The sequence below is a fragment of the Delphinapterus leucas genome, chromosome 16 (genome assembly GCF_059928025.1).
Source record: "Delphinapterus leucas isolate spDelLeu-1000000601 "Yukka" chromosome 16, BTC_Dleu_Yukka2, whole genome shotgun sequence".
Classification (NCBI taxonomy): domain Eukaryota; kingdom Metazoa; phylum Chordata; class Mammalia; order Artiodactyla; family Monodontidae; genus Delphinapterus; species Delphinapterus leucas.
In genome coordinates, this window is record NC_143144.1 from 28,916,556 (window position 1) to 28,936,164 (window position 19,609).

A 19,609-nucleotide genomic window follows, 5' to 3' on the forward strand; every position below is an offset into this window, starting at 1 on the left:
TTAACATTTTACCATTTTTGCTTCACTTTATTTTTTTTAAGTTTTCTAAAATAAATTACATATATCATGCCATTTTATCCCAGAATACTTCAGAATGCACCTCTAAAAATCTAGAACATTTTCCTTATGAAATCGATAATTCTTAATATTATCTAATTCCCATTTCATAATCAAATTTCTCCACTTGTCCCAAAATGTATTTTATAGCTGGTTTCTTCAAAACAGTTTACAATTAAAATCTGTATATTGTTCCTGGTCATTTTTCCCCTGCCCACTTTATCATAACATTGACTTATTGAAGAAACCAAGCTACTTGTCCTGTATAATGTCCTGCATTATGGATTTGCTCATTTGCTTTCTCAGTGTATCATTTAACTTGTTCTCCTATTCTCTATATTTCCTGTAGACTGCAAGTTATTAAATAAAATTTTTATTAATTCATGTTAAAAACTTTATAGCTGATGCTGTGTACCTTATACTGCATCATTACAGAAGACACAGTGTTTTTGGTGATCCCATTATTAATGATAAGTGATAGGATCGATCACTGGGTTAAAGTGATGACAGCTTGATCCTTGTATTATAAAGTTATACTTTGCTCCCCATGACCAGCATGTGATCTTTGATACTTTGATTCCATGAAATACCCAGTTCCCCGTCATCCTTTCACCTAATGAATTTAATATCCATTGATGATCCTTGCCTGAATAAATTTCATCAGGGATTACAAAGTGGTGGGTTTTCTGAATCTGTACATTTTTTAGCAGACGTTTTTCTCTACAGGTATTTTCTCTACGTTTTTCTGTAAGGTATTGTTTTAATTAAAAACATAACCATCAGCATCTTCCTTAGGTTTCAAATGATTTTCTTTGCTGGGGTCAAAACACCTGAACTCACAGTGACAGCTACAGTAAAAACATGTACTATATCTTATTTCAACTTCTGAAGTGTGTTGACATTATGCTGCCTTTTTTTTTATGCCAAGGTAAAAAGAACTCTTTTTTTTTTTTGGTGTAAGAATAAAAATTGAACTATGTGGATATATTGAGATAATTGTGTAAAAAGAAGACTGAATGAGTTTCAAAATGGATTATTTCTTCATTACCTAGCACTTTATAATTAACTGTTCCTTTTTTTTTATTTCAGGAAGCTGCCACTTTTGCTAGAGAGCAAGGCTTTGAGGTGAGTTAACCCACAATTGTACACTAAACAGATCCTAAAGGTTTCTTCTAGCTGATAATGAAGTTCTTTTGGACAGTGATTGATGTGCTATTATACTCTCAGAGCCTCGCAGCAGTTGCCATGGAAACTTGGCAGTCGTCATGGTTTCTTTGTTCTGCCAGCACAGTGTTATGACGCACTCTGCTAGGTCTGCACCCAACATCGCCTACAGATGTTATTTATTGAATTTTGAAAAGCCTCTTGGGAAGCCAAGAGGTTGGGCACGGTTTCAAGCTGCCTCTGCAGATATGGGGCCTGTCAGTTTGTTCAGTTAAAAAGCTACCTCATTAGCTGCATTACATTTCATAAGGATTCACTGCTAAAGCAGTGGTGGAGCAAGACTAAATAGTGAAATATAATGTCATTTAAATAATTTCAACCCTACCACATGTAGATTATCATTATGTAAATTAATTTCCAAAAGTTGTACCTAACAGTTGTTAGGAACTGATTAATTTAAATACTGTTCATATAAACTTCCTGTCTGAATCTCTTTTTTTTCTTCTCTCTTCTTTTTTGATAGCATAAAACATATACATTTTCTGAAACAAAATATTGATACTTGCTTTACTTTCCAGATAATTGATTCTGTTTTCCTCATAGAAATAGAAATATTATTTTGTCAAGATTCCAAACTCCATGTGGTTGTTGTTGGCAAAATTAAGATAATAGACAAGACTATGTTTTTACCTACATAATATCTACCTTCCAGTCCATCATTAGGAAATACTGACTAATCTCAGCGCAGGTTAATTGATAGAGAATTCACTGAGTTGGTGAGTTTTATGACTATCATATTTATTTAGCTAGAATTACATAGAATACTGTGTTCTATACAGCAACTTGGAATGTTTCATGGTAGTAATTTTTTAACATTTAATCTGACTAGAGCTGGAACATACAGAAACTCTCTCCTTATTTGCATACTCAGTATTGTCTACCATCTACAGAAGCTGTGAGCATTGACTGGATATATTAGTGAGCTCACTTTGAACTCTTTAGAGAAAGGTGTTGTATGAAATTGTGATGGAAATGTTATTTAAATGTACGAAAGACAGATTCATTATCAAGCAACAAAGTGATACATGTGTATGTTATCCATGTCATAGGACTTGACAACCAGGCATAGGGCTTCCTTTTCTTGGAGGAAGATAGTGAGCATGTGGTATAAGTATTCTACTCTCAAGATCTTATGAAAAAAACTGTATCAGGGTATGAAACTCTGCCTCATAATGCTCAATTAATGGCAACTTTGATAGTTTCTTGGGAGTTTGCTTTTTTTGTTTTAACATATTCTCATGAATATGGGGTTGAGTCACATGAAGAAGAAGGAATAAAGATTTCCAAGTAATTTTTATCTAATTTAAGTTTCACTTTGTCATTTCCCAAACTGGCAATTGATATACAGGGCTAAGTGTAACGAAGGGAATATTCAATTTAAAAGTCAAATGTTTTGATCATGAAACTATACGTAAATGTTTTCAGCCATGTTTTAAAGTTTCACTGATGTGAAATTTCAGTATTAACAATTAATACTCTCTGTTGTTACATCAAAATTCTCCAAAGATAAAAGGCTGCTGAGTATAAATTTGTGTCCTATTTTCTGTGCTAACATTTAAAAATGTATTTTGGTTCTAGAAAATAAGCAGTTTTGTAGATGTTTAGAAATATAACATGATGTATAACAAATGATCATGATTCAGTAGTACCTTGATAATAGTTTTTAATAGTTTATTAAACCTTACTAATTCATAGTTTTATTGCCCTCTTGAGCTATGTGCTATGTATATGCCTGGTTTAAATACAGTCTTAGCAACAAACTACTTTTTCTATTTTCTACTAACCAGCACCATATTAACCTTTCCGTTAGTTCTTACTCATTGATTCTAGAGTTGTTTCTTTTTACCATAAGTCTGCCATAAATGATTACAGCATATAAACAAAGTGATGATGCTTATAGTAGGATACCTTATTACCTCCTGACATAGCAAGATGACTCAGTTGGTGATTTGACAATGATGTGTTAGATTGGTTAAAGCACACAGTGTCTTGACGTGTCCCTTCATGGGTTCCCTAAAATATCATATGCATCGCAGAATCTGTAAGAGCCATGAGTAGAATACCCTGAAGTAAATATTGTTAATAAAATATAATCCATGTATGGCATGCTATCTAGAGAAACTGAATGATTTTAAAATGTCATGAAAGTTTCCTAAATCCATTAGATAGGAATATAAAAGCATAGGTTTGAAACTTGGTATTTTTAAAGACTCAAACAAGAATAAATCACTTAACAGTTTAATGTCTATGGAAATGTGTCAGTGCTCTCAAGTGTAGTGTGACAAACTAGACAAAATCTGTCTTATTCCTCCCAACTTTAATTTTACCTCTTAATTTGGGGCATGAATGAGAGGAGAGAAATGAAAAAATTAAAAAAGAAAGGAAAGGTGGGCATTTTTTTCTTCCCACAAATCCACTGTCCTACCCTCATTTTCTGTTATAAATCCCAATCAGTTCCCAAAGCCACTGAGTGTTGCCACTAGTGTTCTGTCTGCTAAGAGACCAATCTAAATGCCTCTAAAAATAGCCAGTGTTTATTCATCAGGAAATATCTTCAGCAGCATTGTTTATGATATTCTGATTAGCTTCTCTGCAAATTTTAGATAATCTTTATTTAAGAAAAAAATCTTGGACTTCCCTGGTGGCACAGTGGTTGAGAGTCCGCCTGCCGATTCAGGGGACACCGGTTCGTGCCCCGGTCCGGGAAGATCCCACATGCCGCGGAGCGACTAGGCCCGTGAACCATGGCCGCTGAGCCTGCGCGTCCGGAGCCTGTGCTCCGCAACAGAAGAGGCCACAACAGTGAGAGGCCTGCGTAACGCAAAAAAAAAAAAAAAAAAAAAAAAACCTTTAAAACGAATTGGGCAATTTTCAGTAAGAAGAGGCAGCTTAGGAGGGCACTGGAGAATGAGATAAAAACTGGAGCTGGGCAGAGCACAAAGCAGAAGAGAGAGGATTTTTATATATAGGTTGATGGAAAATTGCATAGTGCCCTGTTTTAAATGACAGACCTGCTAAGAATTTAAAATGACAATTCTTTGGGTAAAAAGTTTCGTGAGGCCTTTTGGTATTTTGGAAAATCGGTTCAGACTACAGTGTTTTTAAATCAACCTTATCTTGAACTGATTAAAGGTTTGTATTTTTAGAACCTAAATAAAAATAAGGTACTTAGTAACATGTTTCATTATGAAACCTTTTTAAAGCAGTATTGAAAATTGATTTAAATTAAAGTGAAGGGCATACCTCCAAAACCTAAATAAAAAATATTTTTTATATTTTCATTCTCAGTGAAATAGAGTATATGCCAAATGATGAAGATAACTTATACCTTTTCTATTGGATCAGTTATTCAGTTTTACTCCAGGCAACAAATTTTAATTTTCTTATTTTAGATCTCTAAAATACAATACTTCTAACCATAGAGGAAATAAAGCAATCTTTTAACATTTTCCTACTTTCCCTACAGCCCATGACTCTACCCAGAGGTTTCCAGGCTTGTAGTCTTTCTCTGAGCAATGACAACTCTATCATCTTATACCACTGAGAGAGGGAAGTATTGAATTGTGCTATCCAATACGCATCTACTAGCCACGTGTGGCTATTTAAATTAAAATTAAATAAAATTTAAAATTCAGTTCCTCAGTCTCTTGGCACATTGGAAGTGCATGCATATGTAGATAGGAACTACCATATTGGACAGAGCAGATATAAACATATACATCATCACAGAAAGTTCCACTGATCAGCACTGGATAGCAAGTCCAGAGAGTTTCAGGAGGTATTGATTCCCAAAGAATTCTCCAAGATTTTTCTAAGGTTCCTGTGTTCCTTACAAATACAAAGAATGCAGTGAATGATCACCAAGAGTTTCTGGAAATAAGACACTAAGTCAGGTCATGCTGGCTAAGAGAGTACAATGCTGCTTCCTTAGGTGACTGAGTCCCAAATGACAACAGTTTTAAAACACTAGATTAACAGAAAGAGATACGATAGTCTTCAAATTCTCTTCATTTAATCACTTACTCATTCAACAAATATTTGCTGAGCACTGACTTTCTGCCTAACACTTTGAAAACTTGAAAAATACAAATATCTAGCTATGACAGAAAAAAGCAAAACAAACAAACAATAGGGAAACAAATTTCAAACAGAGGGAACAAGAGTACATAGGCCCACAGACACAAAAGAGCATAATGTACTGTGTACTCCAGGAACTGACAGGAGGCCAGTGTGACTGGAACGGAGTGATTGAGGAGGAGGTAGTATGAGACAGGATGGAGGCTGACACATCATATGAACCCCGTAATTATTATAGGAGTTCCTATTTCGGGAACAAAGCAGAATACACTGTGGTTAAGTGAGGCAATGTATGCAGACACCACAATTGGTATTCTATAAGAGTAGGTAGATTGTGACAGTATTGTTTAATATTTGTATCATCAACTTGTTAAAAATGGAATGAAGAGAATATATTCTGTTTTGGTTTTTTTTTTTTTTTTTTTTTAGTTTTGCTTGTGTTGGGTCTTTGTTGCTGCGCACAGGCTTTGTCTAGTTGCAGCAAGCAGGGGCTACTCTTCGTTGTGGTGTGTGGGCTTCTCATTGCAGTGGCTTCTCTTGTTGCGGAGCATGGGCTCTAGGCGCGAGGGCTTCAGTAGTTGTGGCTCGTGGGCTCTAGAGCGCAGGCTCAGTAGTTGTGGCGCATGGGCTTAGTAGCTCCGCGACAAGTGGGATCTTCCTAGACCAGGGCTCGAACCCGTGTCCCCTGCATTGGCAGGCGGATTCTTAACCACTGCGCCACCAGGGAAGTCCCGAGAATATATTTTTTAATTTGGAAAACAGTGCTAAATTTAAGGTGTGTGATCACCAGTGACAATAAAAGCATAATTGAACATTTATGAAATGATTCACAGTTTATAAAACCTTTTCTAACATATCATCGATATATTTAATATTCATACAAACCTGGTGGCTCAGGTAGGTAGGGCATGTATTGCCAGATCAGTTGAACAGAAAAAATAAGCTGCATGACTTGTTCAAGGTCATGTAGCTAACAGACAATAGAGCCAGAATCAGAGCTCAGCTCTCAGAGTCTGGTACTCTTTACTATATAAACTACGCTTCTTTCGTTCTCACATTCTAACATACTGGAGGAAGAAATTAGATTCCCAGTGACCTTGGAAAATGAGAAATATCTGGAAATTCAGAAGGTGAAATTCACTACGGTAAAATACAAGCCAGAATAATTAATAAAAAATATCCAAAGTGAGAGGCCCGCGTACCACAAAAAAAAAAAAAATATATATATATATATCATATTTAAATGCAGGATCAGCAATGACTTACGAATGTGGCATAAAATGATTTAGGATAAACATGCTCTAGTTTTTTGGTTACAACAACAGAAGGCACATTGCCAGAATTCATAGAAGCAGTATAATCTGTGGATAACATGGAAGAGTATAATCCCTGGAGTTAGACTTTGTGGGTGCTAGTCCTGACTCCACCTCTTAGTATGCTTATGACTTTAGGAAGTTACTTAACCTCTCTGTGACTCAGTTTCCTCATCTATAAAATGGGGATATAGTAATAGTGCCTATTGCCTAGAGTGGTTAATATTCAATGAGTACTTTAGAGCTACATACACGGCTCTTGGTTTCTACATCTATGAAATAGGGATATAGTAATAATACCTACTGCCTAGAGTGGTTAAGATTTAATGAGTACTTCAGAGTGCTCATAGCTATTTATACATGGCTCATAGCTAAATTGTATGAGCTTTCTTCTACTTCTCCTTCCTTTTTTCTCTTTGTCCTCCCTTATTAGATACCATAATTGAATTCTCAATACTCAAAACTCTTGAGGCCCTTTCTAGAGATTTTGAGGCAACTTAGGATTTGACAATTTTGGAAAGTATTAAAATGACGGTAAATAGAGGAAATAAATTAATATTTATGAAGTACTTGGCATATGCTAAATATTGCATTAAGCTCTTTCACTTACCTTATCTTCTTTCATCCTCACAAAAAAACATTTTTATTTTGAAACAATTTTAGATTTAGAACGTTTGCGAAAATAGTACAGAGAATTTCCAGATACCTTCACTCAGCTTCCCCTAATGTTAACATCTTACATAACCAGAATGTAATAATCAAAGTCAGGAAATTAGCATTTGTACAGGGTCAGTAACTGAACTACAGAATTTATTCTGATTTTACCAGTTTTTCCTCTAATTTCCTTTTTCTGTTCCACGATCTAATCCAGGGTTACAGGTTGCATTTATTTGTCATATCGTCTTAGTCTCTTCCTATCAGACAGTTTGTCACTTGTTCCTTGTTTATGAATTTGATACTTTTGAAGAGTACCTGTCAGTCATTTTGTAGAATGTCCCTCAATTTAGGTTTGTCTGATGTTCTCTCATAATTAAATTGAGGTCATGCATTTTGGGCAGAAATACCACAGAGATCACCCTTCTCAGTGCATCACGTCAGGGATGTAAATGGTAGCCCAGTGTCTTACTGTTGGCCAAGTTAACTTTGATCACTGGGTTAAGGTGGTACTTAACGTCTGTGAAGTTACTGTTTTCCCACTGTAGTGAATAAATATCTTGGGGGCAATATTTTGAGACTGTGCAAATATCCTATTTTACCCACTAATTTTAGCATCGCTAAATTTGATCACTGGGGTGAAGGGATGTCTGTCAACTTTCTCCACTGTAACATTTCTGTTTTCCCTTTTGTAATGAATAAGTATCTTAGGGGGAGATACTATGAGCCTATGCAAATATCCTGATTCTCTTCAGACTTTTGCCCACTGATTTTAGCATACTTCACTCCCAACATCGTTTAACACAAATATTATTGTCTTAGTTTTGTAGGGAGGTTTATTTACCTGCCTGAGAGGTATATTTACCTCCTTGAGGTCACACAAATAGTAAATCCAGCTGTGTCATACTCCCTTGTAATTTCATCATTCTGTTAAGATATGTTAACCCAGGTATATGGGAGAAGAATCTACCAGGGGATAGGGGAGGAGAGGCTACCGAACTCGAAATATATATATTGTTAGGAAGACAAAATTGAGATTTTAAGAAAAGTTTTTATACGAGATGAGAATCAGCTGTTGAGGGCAAAGCAATGACTCCTCAAAGCATAGTGAGAAATTTAGATTTGGTGCACACTGACAGTGATCCAAGAGGGACAAAGGGGTTTTGTACGAACAGTGGATATCGATGCAAATATCAATAGAAAATATAGCTTAACCTTTCTGTAAAGATTTATCTTTTGTATTTGAAAAGTTTGTTTCCATCTTGAATTGCCATTTTTATAAGATTTAATCTGACATAAAAAAAATCTCTTTGATTAGGATACCAAAACTACCACAAAAAATACATCTTCTCACAGCGTTGGTATAAGACAACCGAATCTCACTCTTAATTTATTCCTTATACCACCTTAAAGAAGGACCTCTACTTAAAAAATATCCAGTACATGCATAAGATTCCGCCCCCAAGATGGTAAAGTGAATCTTTCTGGCGTTTGCTTCTTACCTTTACTCAAGATGAACTGTACCCAATCATAAGCAAAAATCCTACAGCAGTAAAATATGTGTTTGATAAGGAGACTGAGAAAATATATGTAATTTTTTAGAGTATACATTTATTTGAGAGAGTGAAGACATTATTATCATAAGACATTGGCAATAACTAATAATAAGGACCCATTGTATAGCACAGGGAACTCAACTCAATACTCTGTAATGACCTATATGGGAAAAGAATTTTTAAAAGATATATGTATGTATATATAACTGATTGACTTTGCTGTACACCTGAAACTAACACAACATTGTAAATCAACTATACTCCAGTAAAAATTTAAAAAACAAACAAACAAACAGAAAAAAAACATGCATTTTGTGGGGTCTTTTCAACTGTTGTCAGTCATTTCTAATAGTCTTTCCCCTCAAACTGAGGGAATTTCTTCTCATGTTATCAGAGTTCAGGCTTAGCTCTCTTCTAAAATAAGCAACCAGAAGTGGAATAGTCAGCCTGTTTGAAAGGTCAGCAGCATTATCCAATCACAAGTGGCTATTCTTTTCAGAAACAACAGTCCTCTGGAATCATGATGTTAGGTATAGGAGAAGCTTAGGTTCATATATCATCCAAAATTTCTTAAGTATTTTGTGAATAAACAGCATACAAATATTTCACTGATGACCATCATACTTTAAAAAAATCATGGTTTCTGATGTTGTCTGTAACCAGTGTGACTTGTCTGCCTTACTTACCTAAATTCTTCTGTCCTGTATCCTAATTAAATTATTTTCTTAGATATATTTCCCCACTGGTATGTGTTTCCCTCTCCATAACTGTTTGAAACTTTACACAGTGATAGAGTAAACTACCAACAAACTGCAAACCATGGGCAATTTTACAGGCCCACTGAATTCAGACATGGGTTTTTAAGTTATCTAAAATTGTTGAAAACATTGATTCTGAATATCTCACCCATAGCTCAAGAGTTAGATTTCAAGACAGACATTTATGATGTAAAACTTCGCAGCCTATGTGATATGCAAAATAACATGAGGGTTTCTAGAATTAATTTGTAATTTTTAAAACTTTATCTTTAAAAAAAGTAGTTCTTGGGCTTCCCTGGTGGCGCAGTGCTTGAGAGTCCGCCTGCCGATGCAGGGGACACGGGTTCGTGACCCGGTCTGGGAAGATCCCACATGCCGCGAAGAGGCTAGGCCCGTGAGCCATGGCCGCTGAGCCTGCACGTCCGGAGCCTGTGCTCCGCAACAGGAGAGGCCACAACAGTGAGAGGCCCGCGTACCGAAAAAAAATAAATAAATAAAGTAGTTCTTTCTCTTATTTTAGTTCTTTGAAAAATTTGGCATTATAGTAACCATTATTTCCAGAATCAGCATAATTATGCTCTGTAAACCTCTAAAATAATTTAATATTACTCTTTTTACAATCTCTCGTTAATTGGAAATTTGAAAACTGTGTTTTTGTTGATATCAAAGAAATGTTAATTTTTAAAAATATGATAATAGTTATATGGTTATGTTTGAGTCATTACCTTTCAGAAATACATACTAAAGCATTTACACGTGACACTAGTATCTGAGATTTGCTTCAGAATAATATGAAAGGCAGGTGGATAAAGGTATATAGATGAAATAAGTGTCATCATAAATTTAAAATTGTTGCATCTTGATGGTGGGTTCCTTGAAGATTGTTATTCTATTTACTTCTGTATGTGGTTAAAATTTTTAAATAATAACTCTTAATACATCTTCAGGTCTCTCTTACTTTGAACACGAGAAGATAAATCCTTAATCTACTAATAAAATTTTAGTTTATTGTATTGGTTATGAGAATTTTTTTCCTCCTTTCTATTAATAGACTGAAGACATTAAAGAAATAGCCAAAAAGACACAGGCTCTTCCAAAGGTGAACTCAGAGAGGCAGCGAATCGTGATTTTCACCCAAGGGAGAGATGACACCATACTGGCTACAGGTACATGTGGAAACTGTGGGAGAAACCCAGTATTATGGGGATTAATCATTCTAACAAAATTCTATATTTTTTCTATTTTAATTTATTCAAAGCAATGTACTTTTTTTTTTTTTTTTTTTTTACCACCTTCATGTCTTTTACCCCATCTCACCTCCACCCCCATTCCCACCTCTGGCATCCACCAGTCTGTTCTCTGTATCTATGACTTTGGGTTTTGTTGGGGTTTTTTAAATTCTTCATGTAAGAGGTATCATACAGTATTTGTCTTTCCATGTCTGACTTATTTTGCTTAGCATAGTGCCCTGAATGTTCATCCATATTGTTTCAAATGGCAGCATTTCCTTTTTTATGGCTGAATAACATTTCAGCGTGTGTGTTTGTGTGTGTGTGTGTGTGTGTGTGTGTGTACCACATTTTCTTTATGCATTCTGAAGTCTGTCCATCCTGAGTGTCTCTCAGTGGACACTTAGTTTGTTTCCATGTCTTGGCTATTGTAAATAATACTGCAACGAACATAGGGGTGCAGATATCTCTTTGGGTTAGTGTTTTTGTTTCCTTTGGCTAATTGCTCAGAAGTAGAATTGCTGTATCATATGGTAGTTCTACTTATAATATTTTGAGGAGCCTCCATACTGTTTTTCATAGCAGCTCCATCAATTTACATTCCCACCAACAGTGCACAAGGGTACCCTTTTCTCCGTGTCCTTGCCAACATTTATTTCCTGTCTTTATGATGACAGCCATTCTAACAGGTATGAGGTGATACCTCAGTGTGGTTTTGATTTGTATTTTCCTGATGATTAGTTATGGTCAACACCTTTTCATGTACCTGTTGGCCATCTGTTGTCCTCTTTTGAAAAAATGTCTATTCAGATCCTCTACCCTTTTTTTTTTGCTGTACGCAGGCCTCCCTCTCACTGTTGTGGCTTCTCCCGTTGCGGAGCACAGGCTCCGGATGCGCAGGCTCAGTGGCCATGGCTCACGGGCCCAGCCGCTCCGCAGCATGTGGGATCTTCCCGGACCGGGGCACGAACCCGTGTCCCCTGCGTTGGCAGGTGGACTCTCAACCACTGCGCCACCAGGGAAGCCCCTCTACCCATTTTTTAACTGGATTATTTGGTTTTTTGCTATTGAGTTGTATGAGTTCTTTATATATTTTGGATGTTTACCCCTTATCAGGTACATGACTTGGAAATATTTTCTCCCATTCCATAGGTTGCCTTTTCATTTTATTGATGGTTTCCTTTGCTGTACAGAAGTTTTTTAGTTTGAACTCCCATTTGTTTATTATTGCTTTTTTGGCCTTTGCTTTTGGTGTGCAATCCAAAAAAATCATTGTTGATCAATGTCAAGGACATCCCCTTTGTTTCCTTCTAAGAGTTTTTTGGTTTCAAGTCTTACCTTCAAGTCTTTCATCCATTTTGAGGTGATACTTATGTATGTTGTAAGATAGTGGTTCAGTTTCATTCTTTTGCATATGGCTGTCTGGTTTTTCCAACGCCATCTATTGAAGAGACTGTCCTTTCCCCATTGTATACTCCTGGCTCTTTTGTCATAAATTAATTGACCATACGTGTGTGGGTTTATTTCTGGGCTCTCTGTTTTGTTCCATTGATGTATGTGTTTGTTTTTATGCTGCAGTACTATTCTGTTTTGACTACTCTATCTTTGTAATATCGTCTGAAATCAGGAAGTGTGATGCCTCCAGCCTTGTTCTGTTTCTCAAGATTGCTTTGGCTATTCGGGGTATTTTGTGGTTCCCCACAAATTTTAGGACTGTTTGTTATATTTCTGTGAAAATATACCTTTTATTTTTGTTTAATAAATACACCTATCTTCTCTCAGTAGAAAAGATTTCATTTTCAAGAACTTAATTTATTAAAATTCAGTTGAGTAAATCCACATTGATTTAGTTTATTTACTTTGATATTTTGGAGATATTGTCAGTCTAAAAATGTCTTTCTTGAGAAAAAAAAGACATTTTACTTACCAAATACCTGTGCTTGAATAAAATAAATTTATCTGATTATGAGCAAATAGAATTCAGAAATAAGTTATTTCCTTAGAGCTTCCCTGGTGGCTCAGTGATTGAGAGTCCGCCTGCCGATGCAGGGGACACAGGTTCGTGCCCCGGTCCGGGAAGATCCCACATGCCGCGGAGCGGCTGGGCCCGTGAGCCATGGCTGCTGAGCCTGCGTGTCCGGACCCTGTGCTCCGCAACGGGAGAGGCCACAACTGTGAGAGGCCTGCGTACCGCCAAAAAAAAAAAGTTACTTACTTAGTTTTAAACTTCAAGAACAAAACCTCACTTTTGTTTTTACTCGGCCATCTATTTTATAGCTCTCACATAAATAGAATAGAGGGAACTTCCCTGGCGGTCCAGTGGGTAAGACTCAGTGTTCCCAATGCAGGGGGCCCAGGTTCGATCCCTGTTCGGGGAACTATATCCTGCATGCATGCCGCAACTAAGAGTTCACATGCCGCAACTAAAAAAAAAAAAAAGATCCTGCATGCTGCAGTAAAGATCCCATGTGCCTCAACTAAGACCCAGTGCAGCCAAAATAAATAAATATATATATATATATAAAATTTTAATAATAAATAGAATAGGAATTTCATCTAGTAAACAAACATTTATTGATTAAAATGAGTAATATTGTCAATATGATGCTGCCTACTATTAAAGCCAAAATACAGAACTTTAAATACTCTCTGAACCCTTAGGATTAAAACCAGTTAATTTATAATTATTATAAACAGTAGCAGTTATTACCTTTATGTTTGTTCAGTACTCTGCTGAACACTGAAATTTAAGATAGACTTAAATATCTAACTGGAACATAAAATTGGTACACATTGAAGTATGAATACGACAAAGTATAATTATATTTCTTAATTATTGGTACAGAGTATATGGGTTGTATTGACTCAAAGAAGGAGATCAGTAAAGCTTGAAGAAAGAAGTTATAGTGAATATGGAGTAAATTTTTTATTGAATTAAATATATAAGCCTGAAATGGGTGAAAAAAGAAATTATTGTCAAATTGTGGGGAGAAGGAACCCTACAGTTAATTTATTTCCACTTTCTTATTTTAGAATTGTCAAAAGCAAGATTGAGAAATTTACTTTAAAAAATGTTTCAAAATAATTCAGTGAGTGGTAAATAGTGAAGTGGGGTTATAGATGAAATGAGATTTGTCATGAGTAAATAATTGTGGAAGCCATGTGATGGATATATGGGGGGATGGTCATTATGCTATTACTTGCACTTCTATATATGTTTAAAATTCTCCAAAATTAAAAGTATATAAAACAGAAAGAAATGTAAAAAGTAATTTTTCAGACAAAATTCAGAGATATTAAGTGGTTTTTCCCAAGACACATTGATATCCTTGCTACGCCTTGAATTTTAGGAAGGATTTAAAGAAAAGAGGGCAGGGCTTCCCTGGTGGCGCAGTGGTTGGGAGTCTGCCTGCCGATGCGGGGGACGTGGGTTCGTGCCCCGGTCTGGGAAGATCCCACATGCTGCGGAGCGGCTGAGCCCGTGAGCCATGGCCGCTGAGCCTGCGCGTCCGGAGCCTGTGCTCCGCATCGGGAGAGGCCACAACAGTGAGAGGCCCGCGTACCGCAAAAAAAAAAAAAAGGAGGGCAGTCCAGTCAAAGAGGATCATGTGAGCAAAGGCACCAGGTAGCATATAATCTTTAATTGTGACAGGAAAAGCCATGTTGTTGTTAATTTGTACAAGAAAGAAAAGAAATAAGTCATGAAAAGATATCCCTTCATTGATGATTACTATCTGGATTGCTGTCTTCCTATAGTATGTGGCCTGTTCCTGTCTTAGCAATAAACACTGTTTGGAAAAGTGAAAAACATGCAGATTTCTTATAGGAACTGTTATAGTGCTTTCAGATTCATAAAATGCAATTTGTTGCTCTTTATGGAGACATTTATTTTAAGGCTTTATATATTCCAGATCTACATATTGTACAAGTGTCTTCCTCATTGTGAATTTGCACAATTTTCCCAAAATTGAAACCTTCAAAATTAGCTTCCCCTTTCTGTGACTGAATTTCCTTGTCAACTCATTTTGTTCTTTATTAAATCTATTAAACCATTCTTAGGGATGCTTACCAGCAGGAATTTATTTGCGGAAAGACGCTGGCTAATCTTTGCTGTTCCTACTATATGAAAATGAACTTAAATTAGAGGATGCACTATATCTGCAATGCATGATAAATACAAGATGGATAGAGAATCTGTTCAGCGGTGTCAGCTACAAAAGCAAACATGATAAATGTTAATGCAGTTTTGAGCCCTGGAATAAGCTATTCAATGCACAAGCATAGCTGAATCTCTTTGCTATGTTGTTATTCATGGCAGCCAAATAAATGTCAATAATAAAAGAGAATTAAAGATTTTCATTTCCCAGAGGCAATCCTCTAATACAGCTTGATCTTCCATTTCATTTGTAATTCGTTCTCATGTCAGGATGCAATCATTCGCCAGGCTCTGGGTGTCATGTTAAGTCATTTAATAATGATTAAGAACATAAAAATGCTTGGCCTGTGGGGCAATTCACAGAAGAGATGCCAATTTGTTATTGTTTTTCCTCCTTTCCTCTTGAATATGGATCAGCTTTTTCCCACCTCCTAGCATAAAATACTAATGGAAGATGGGGAAGGAATGTGTCCCTTAATTTACCGTAAGTGACATTCCAGAACGGCACAAGGTAGTGCTAGCACACTTATTAAAACACTAATTAGGAATTAGTGTTTTAGTTCCTTAAACCTCACTCTGTAGAGTACTTTTAAATGATCACTGCTAAGTTTGTGACATTTAGCGATAATGTAACAAAATTAGTTTCCTTGGTATTTAATTCTAGAGACCTTTCTCCTTTTGAGATACAGAGTCTGTAAACTACTTTCTCTTATTTTATAAATGTAATTCTTTGAATTTCTCTCCTATGAATTGCTTGTGAATCTAAAGCCTTTTCCACTTACCCTATTTTTTTGGTCACCTCTATTTCATTTGGGTATCCATCCTCTATCCTTGCAGCCCAGAGGTTTTGTCACATACCAGCCCAGAGGTTTTGTCACATCACTGGTTCCTTGCTTACAGGATAATTGAGTTCCGAGCTTTTGGCGGGGTGAGGGGACCTGAGGGGGACTGGAAAGTAATGAGTAAGAGACTAGGGATGAAGGGCAGGAAGGAAAAGATGATTCTATCCATTTTGATCCTTTTAATGTTGACTAGCCTGTTAGAGGAATGGGAGTCAGGTTAGGGAAATCGTTTCTGTGTCTATAAACTTTAGAAAAACTAATACTACAGATTACCTACTGGAAAGCAGCTGCTAATAAGGTCTTCATATATTAACATCTTACTATGATAAGGACTGTAGTGAAAAAAATACAGATTTTGTACATACACATGTGTAAATATATATACATATATATATATATATGTCCTTATAGGAAGTTTAAATTTCTCCAAGTTTCTGTACTAAATTTATCACTAAAAATTGGAGGAAGCAATAGGACTTTTGTTCTAAATTGAAAATAATGCATTTTACACAGTGGCTGTTACGAGACAATAAAATAGGTCCACTGAAGAATAAACTGTAGACTTTTCTGAATACTTTCAGAGTGCTTTCTGGGCTGTTTGAATTGTAATTTTGCTCAGACAGGAAAAACAGACTAGGTCAGAGGTTTTCACCTGGAAGACTGGTGCTGTTATATTAGAATCACCTAATGGGCTTTTGGTAAATAGAGCCCTTCCTTCATAAAAACACCTTCCCCTCAACCTGATACATCCCTGTGAGGAGTTAGAATATACATCCTCAAGAAGATGTCTAAGAATGGGGGTGATAGAGTCTGAGGGAAGGGGAGTGTAGGATTGTGTATTTGTTGAAAAAGCTCCCTGAGGTGATATAGCAATGCTGTCTATCCTCCCCATCTCTCAGGTTGAGAACCATTGGATTAGATGATTTAATAATGTTGCTGCAAGTTCTATGATCCTATGGGATAATGGAAACAAAACCTTTTAGCAGCTAAGCATCTAGTACTTCAATAAGTCAGGCCTTGTTGAATGCTTCTCTTTCTCAATAAATCACAAAGTAACGAGGACCCATCCACAATAACAAGCAATCTACATACTACTTTTTTTTTTTTTTTAATTTTATTTATTTATTTTTGACTGCATTGGGTCTTTGTTGCTGCACGCCGGCTTTCTCTAGTTGTGGTGAGCGGGGGCTACTCTTCGTTGCAGTGCAGGGGCTTCTCATTGCAGTGGTTTCTCTTGTTGCAGAGCACGGGCTCTAGGCGCACGGGCTTCAGTAGTTGTGGCATGCAAGCTCAGTAGTTGTGGCTCGGGGGCTCTAGAGCGCAGGCTCAGTAGTTGTGGCACACGGACTTAGATGCTCCGCGGCATGTGGGATCTTCCCAGACCAAGGCTTGAACCCATGTCCCCTGCATTGGCAGGCGGATTCTTAACCACTGCACCACCAGGGAAGCCCTACATACTACTTTAAATTGTCTCCTGCCCCTGGCATGCTTGTAATTTGAGATAGTCACATTGTAGTGTCCTTTGTCATTTCATTATGGGTAAATAGGGTTATTGAAGTTTCTTGCCTTCATGTTCTTGAGTCCTTAAACTTGTCACCCCATTTGCTAGTTAAATTGTCATGTTCTTTGAAAACACTCAGTGCTGTCCATTACTCTCTAAGAAAAGATCAGTGTGATTTGCAATTCTGGTAGGCATAAGGCACAGAAGGTGTGCAAAAGAAAATGCAAACTCTGAAGGAAAACAATCTCAGCAGCTGGAAGAATAATGTCAGCACATCATCACAACTCCTACTGCTACAAAATATTATTATAAATCACTTTGAAAATGTTATCTCTACTGCAGCCAAACCAATTTTAAATCATGTTCTTGTTGGCATAGGTTGGTAATGGCGTGGATGGAACAAATTAAGTAGCATTCTTTCAGAGTGTCTATGTATGGCATTCATAGAAAAAAGTTCTTACCAGATGAGGTTTTACAGAATATATATCAATATTTCTTAACTATGAATATAAACAAGTAAGTTATTAACTCATGTTCCATTTTTAGATTTTTGTAACCATAAAAGACAAAGTCCTTTAATTAGCCAAGAGGTCGAACATAATTTAGAATGACATATGTGGAACTGTCACATTCCTGACAGAGTAATATCTTTGGGGCATGGTATGTGTGGTTTAGTGATCTCATGCCTGTCAAGAAATGAGACTTCTTTCAACTCCCACCTTTCTATCAAAGCTAGAAAGCAAAATGGGAGACAGCCTACACTAGGCAAATGTTAGCCTTATTATAGCATTTATTTTTGGAAGGACCCTTATTCAGGTTTATTGAGGTATAGATTACATATAGTAAAATGCAGATATATTTTACCAAATAACGTGTAACCACCATAATCAAAATATAGAACATTTTGTATGGTTTATTTTGAAATATAGTATGGATACAAAATTGGTACAAATTTTCACTATGTCAACACACCTGTGCCAGCTACCACCAGATCAAGTAATAGAACACTTCTAGCACTTTAGAAGCCACCTCTTGTGCTCCCCTCCTAATCATTACCCCCACCAAATGTACTTATTATTTTGGCTTCTGCTGCTAACAATTTGTTATGCTTCTTTTTAAAATAGAATCACCCAGTGTATAGACCTTTTTATCTTGATCTGTCCCCATAATTTTTTAAGCAGTACCTTACTTTTGACAACATAAGATGCTCTAGGCTCTTGTATTTACCTACCTTGGTCCAAGAATTGACTACTTCTTCAAATAACCCCGGTTCCTTTTATTAGCAAATGGTATTTAGAAACCCAGATCTGGGTGCTAGATATGTTCATTGCTACTTGAGAATCATTTCTTCTAGGCCCTCTTACAAATAGATTGGCAATATATGTATGTATAACAACTCATGAATCTATACCTATATATATTTATTCCTATATCTATCTGTCCATTTATATATTTAAATTCCATGAGTTCAAACTGATACCTTTGATTCCAGTCCAACAAGAGATTTCATTCTAGCCTTCTCCCTTTCCTTATTTATAACTTCCTCTGACATTGAAGTTCTGGTTTTCATTATGTAAGATACATTTACTATTTGTTCTGTCTTAAAGTAGTTTTGAATTGCTTACCCATACCCTTGTATGAAACATATTTCCTTAATGTACAGTGTTAGATTATAGTCCTTTTTGTCTTTCGCCCTACAGTATCTAGTCAAAATACTGTTATCCAAAAGTAACTTTGTTAGTTCTTTTATTCTATCCACTTCATTGTGGTTACATTATTTATTTGTAATGCAGTTATATTCATTTGTTAGAGTTTGTATTCCATTTTGGTTTCCTTTCATATCTGTGTTGGGTTTTTTAATAATTAAAATTCACTCTTTATGGTGTCAAGTTATCTGTGTTTTGAAAATGCATACGTTTATGTAACCACCACCATAGTTATAATTCAGAAGGGTTCCGTTTTTCAGTTCCAGTTTTCCAAAGTGATGATACCAGTTTATACTCCCACCAGTAGCATATAGAATGGCATTTTCCCCCCACAACTTCACCAGCGTTTGCTGCTATCCACCTTTTTAGTTTTGTCATTCTGGTGAGTATGTACTAGTATCTCATTGTGCTTTTAACTGGAATTTTCCTATTGTAATGAGGTGGGACACCTTTTCACCTGCTTCTTGACATCTGTATATCTTCTTTTGTTGAAGTCTTTTTTTTTTTTTTGCTGCGTTGGGTCTTCATTGCTGCAC

The 19,609-nt window shown here is 36.3% G+C and overlaps 1 protein-coding gene across 9 annotated transcripts in view; it reads left to right on the forward strand.

Annotated features, from left to right (window-relative positions):
* Positions 1 to 19,609, forward strand: part of ADK (adenosine kinase) — a 491,846-nt gene that overhangs the window by 401,714 nt on the left and 70,523 nt on the right. For all 9 annotated transcript variants that reach the window (XM_089897732.1, XM_022590941.3, XM_089897734.1 and 6 more), the window contains 2 exons: positions 1,147 to 1,182; positions 10,691 to 10,805. In XM_089897732.1, the coding sequence (XP_089753858.1) occupies positions 1,147 to 1,182; positions 10,691 to 10,805 (151 nt within the window). The remainder of the gene's footprint in view (positions 1 to 1,146; positions 1,183 to 10,690; positions 10,806 to 19,609) is intronic.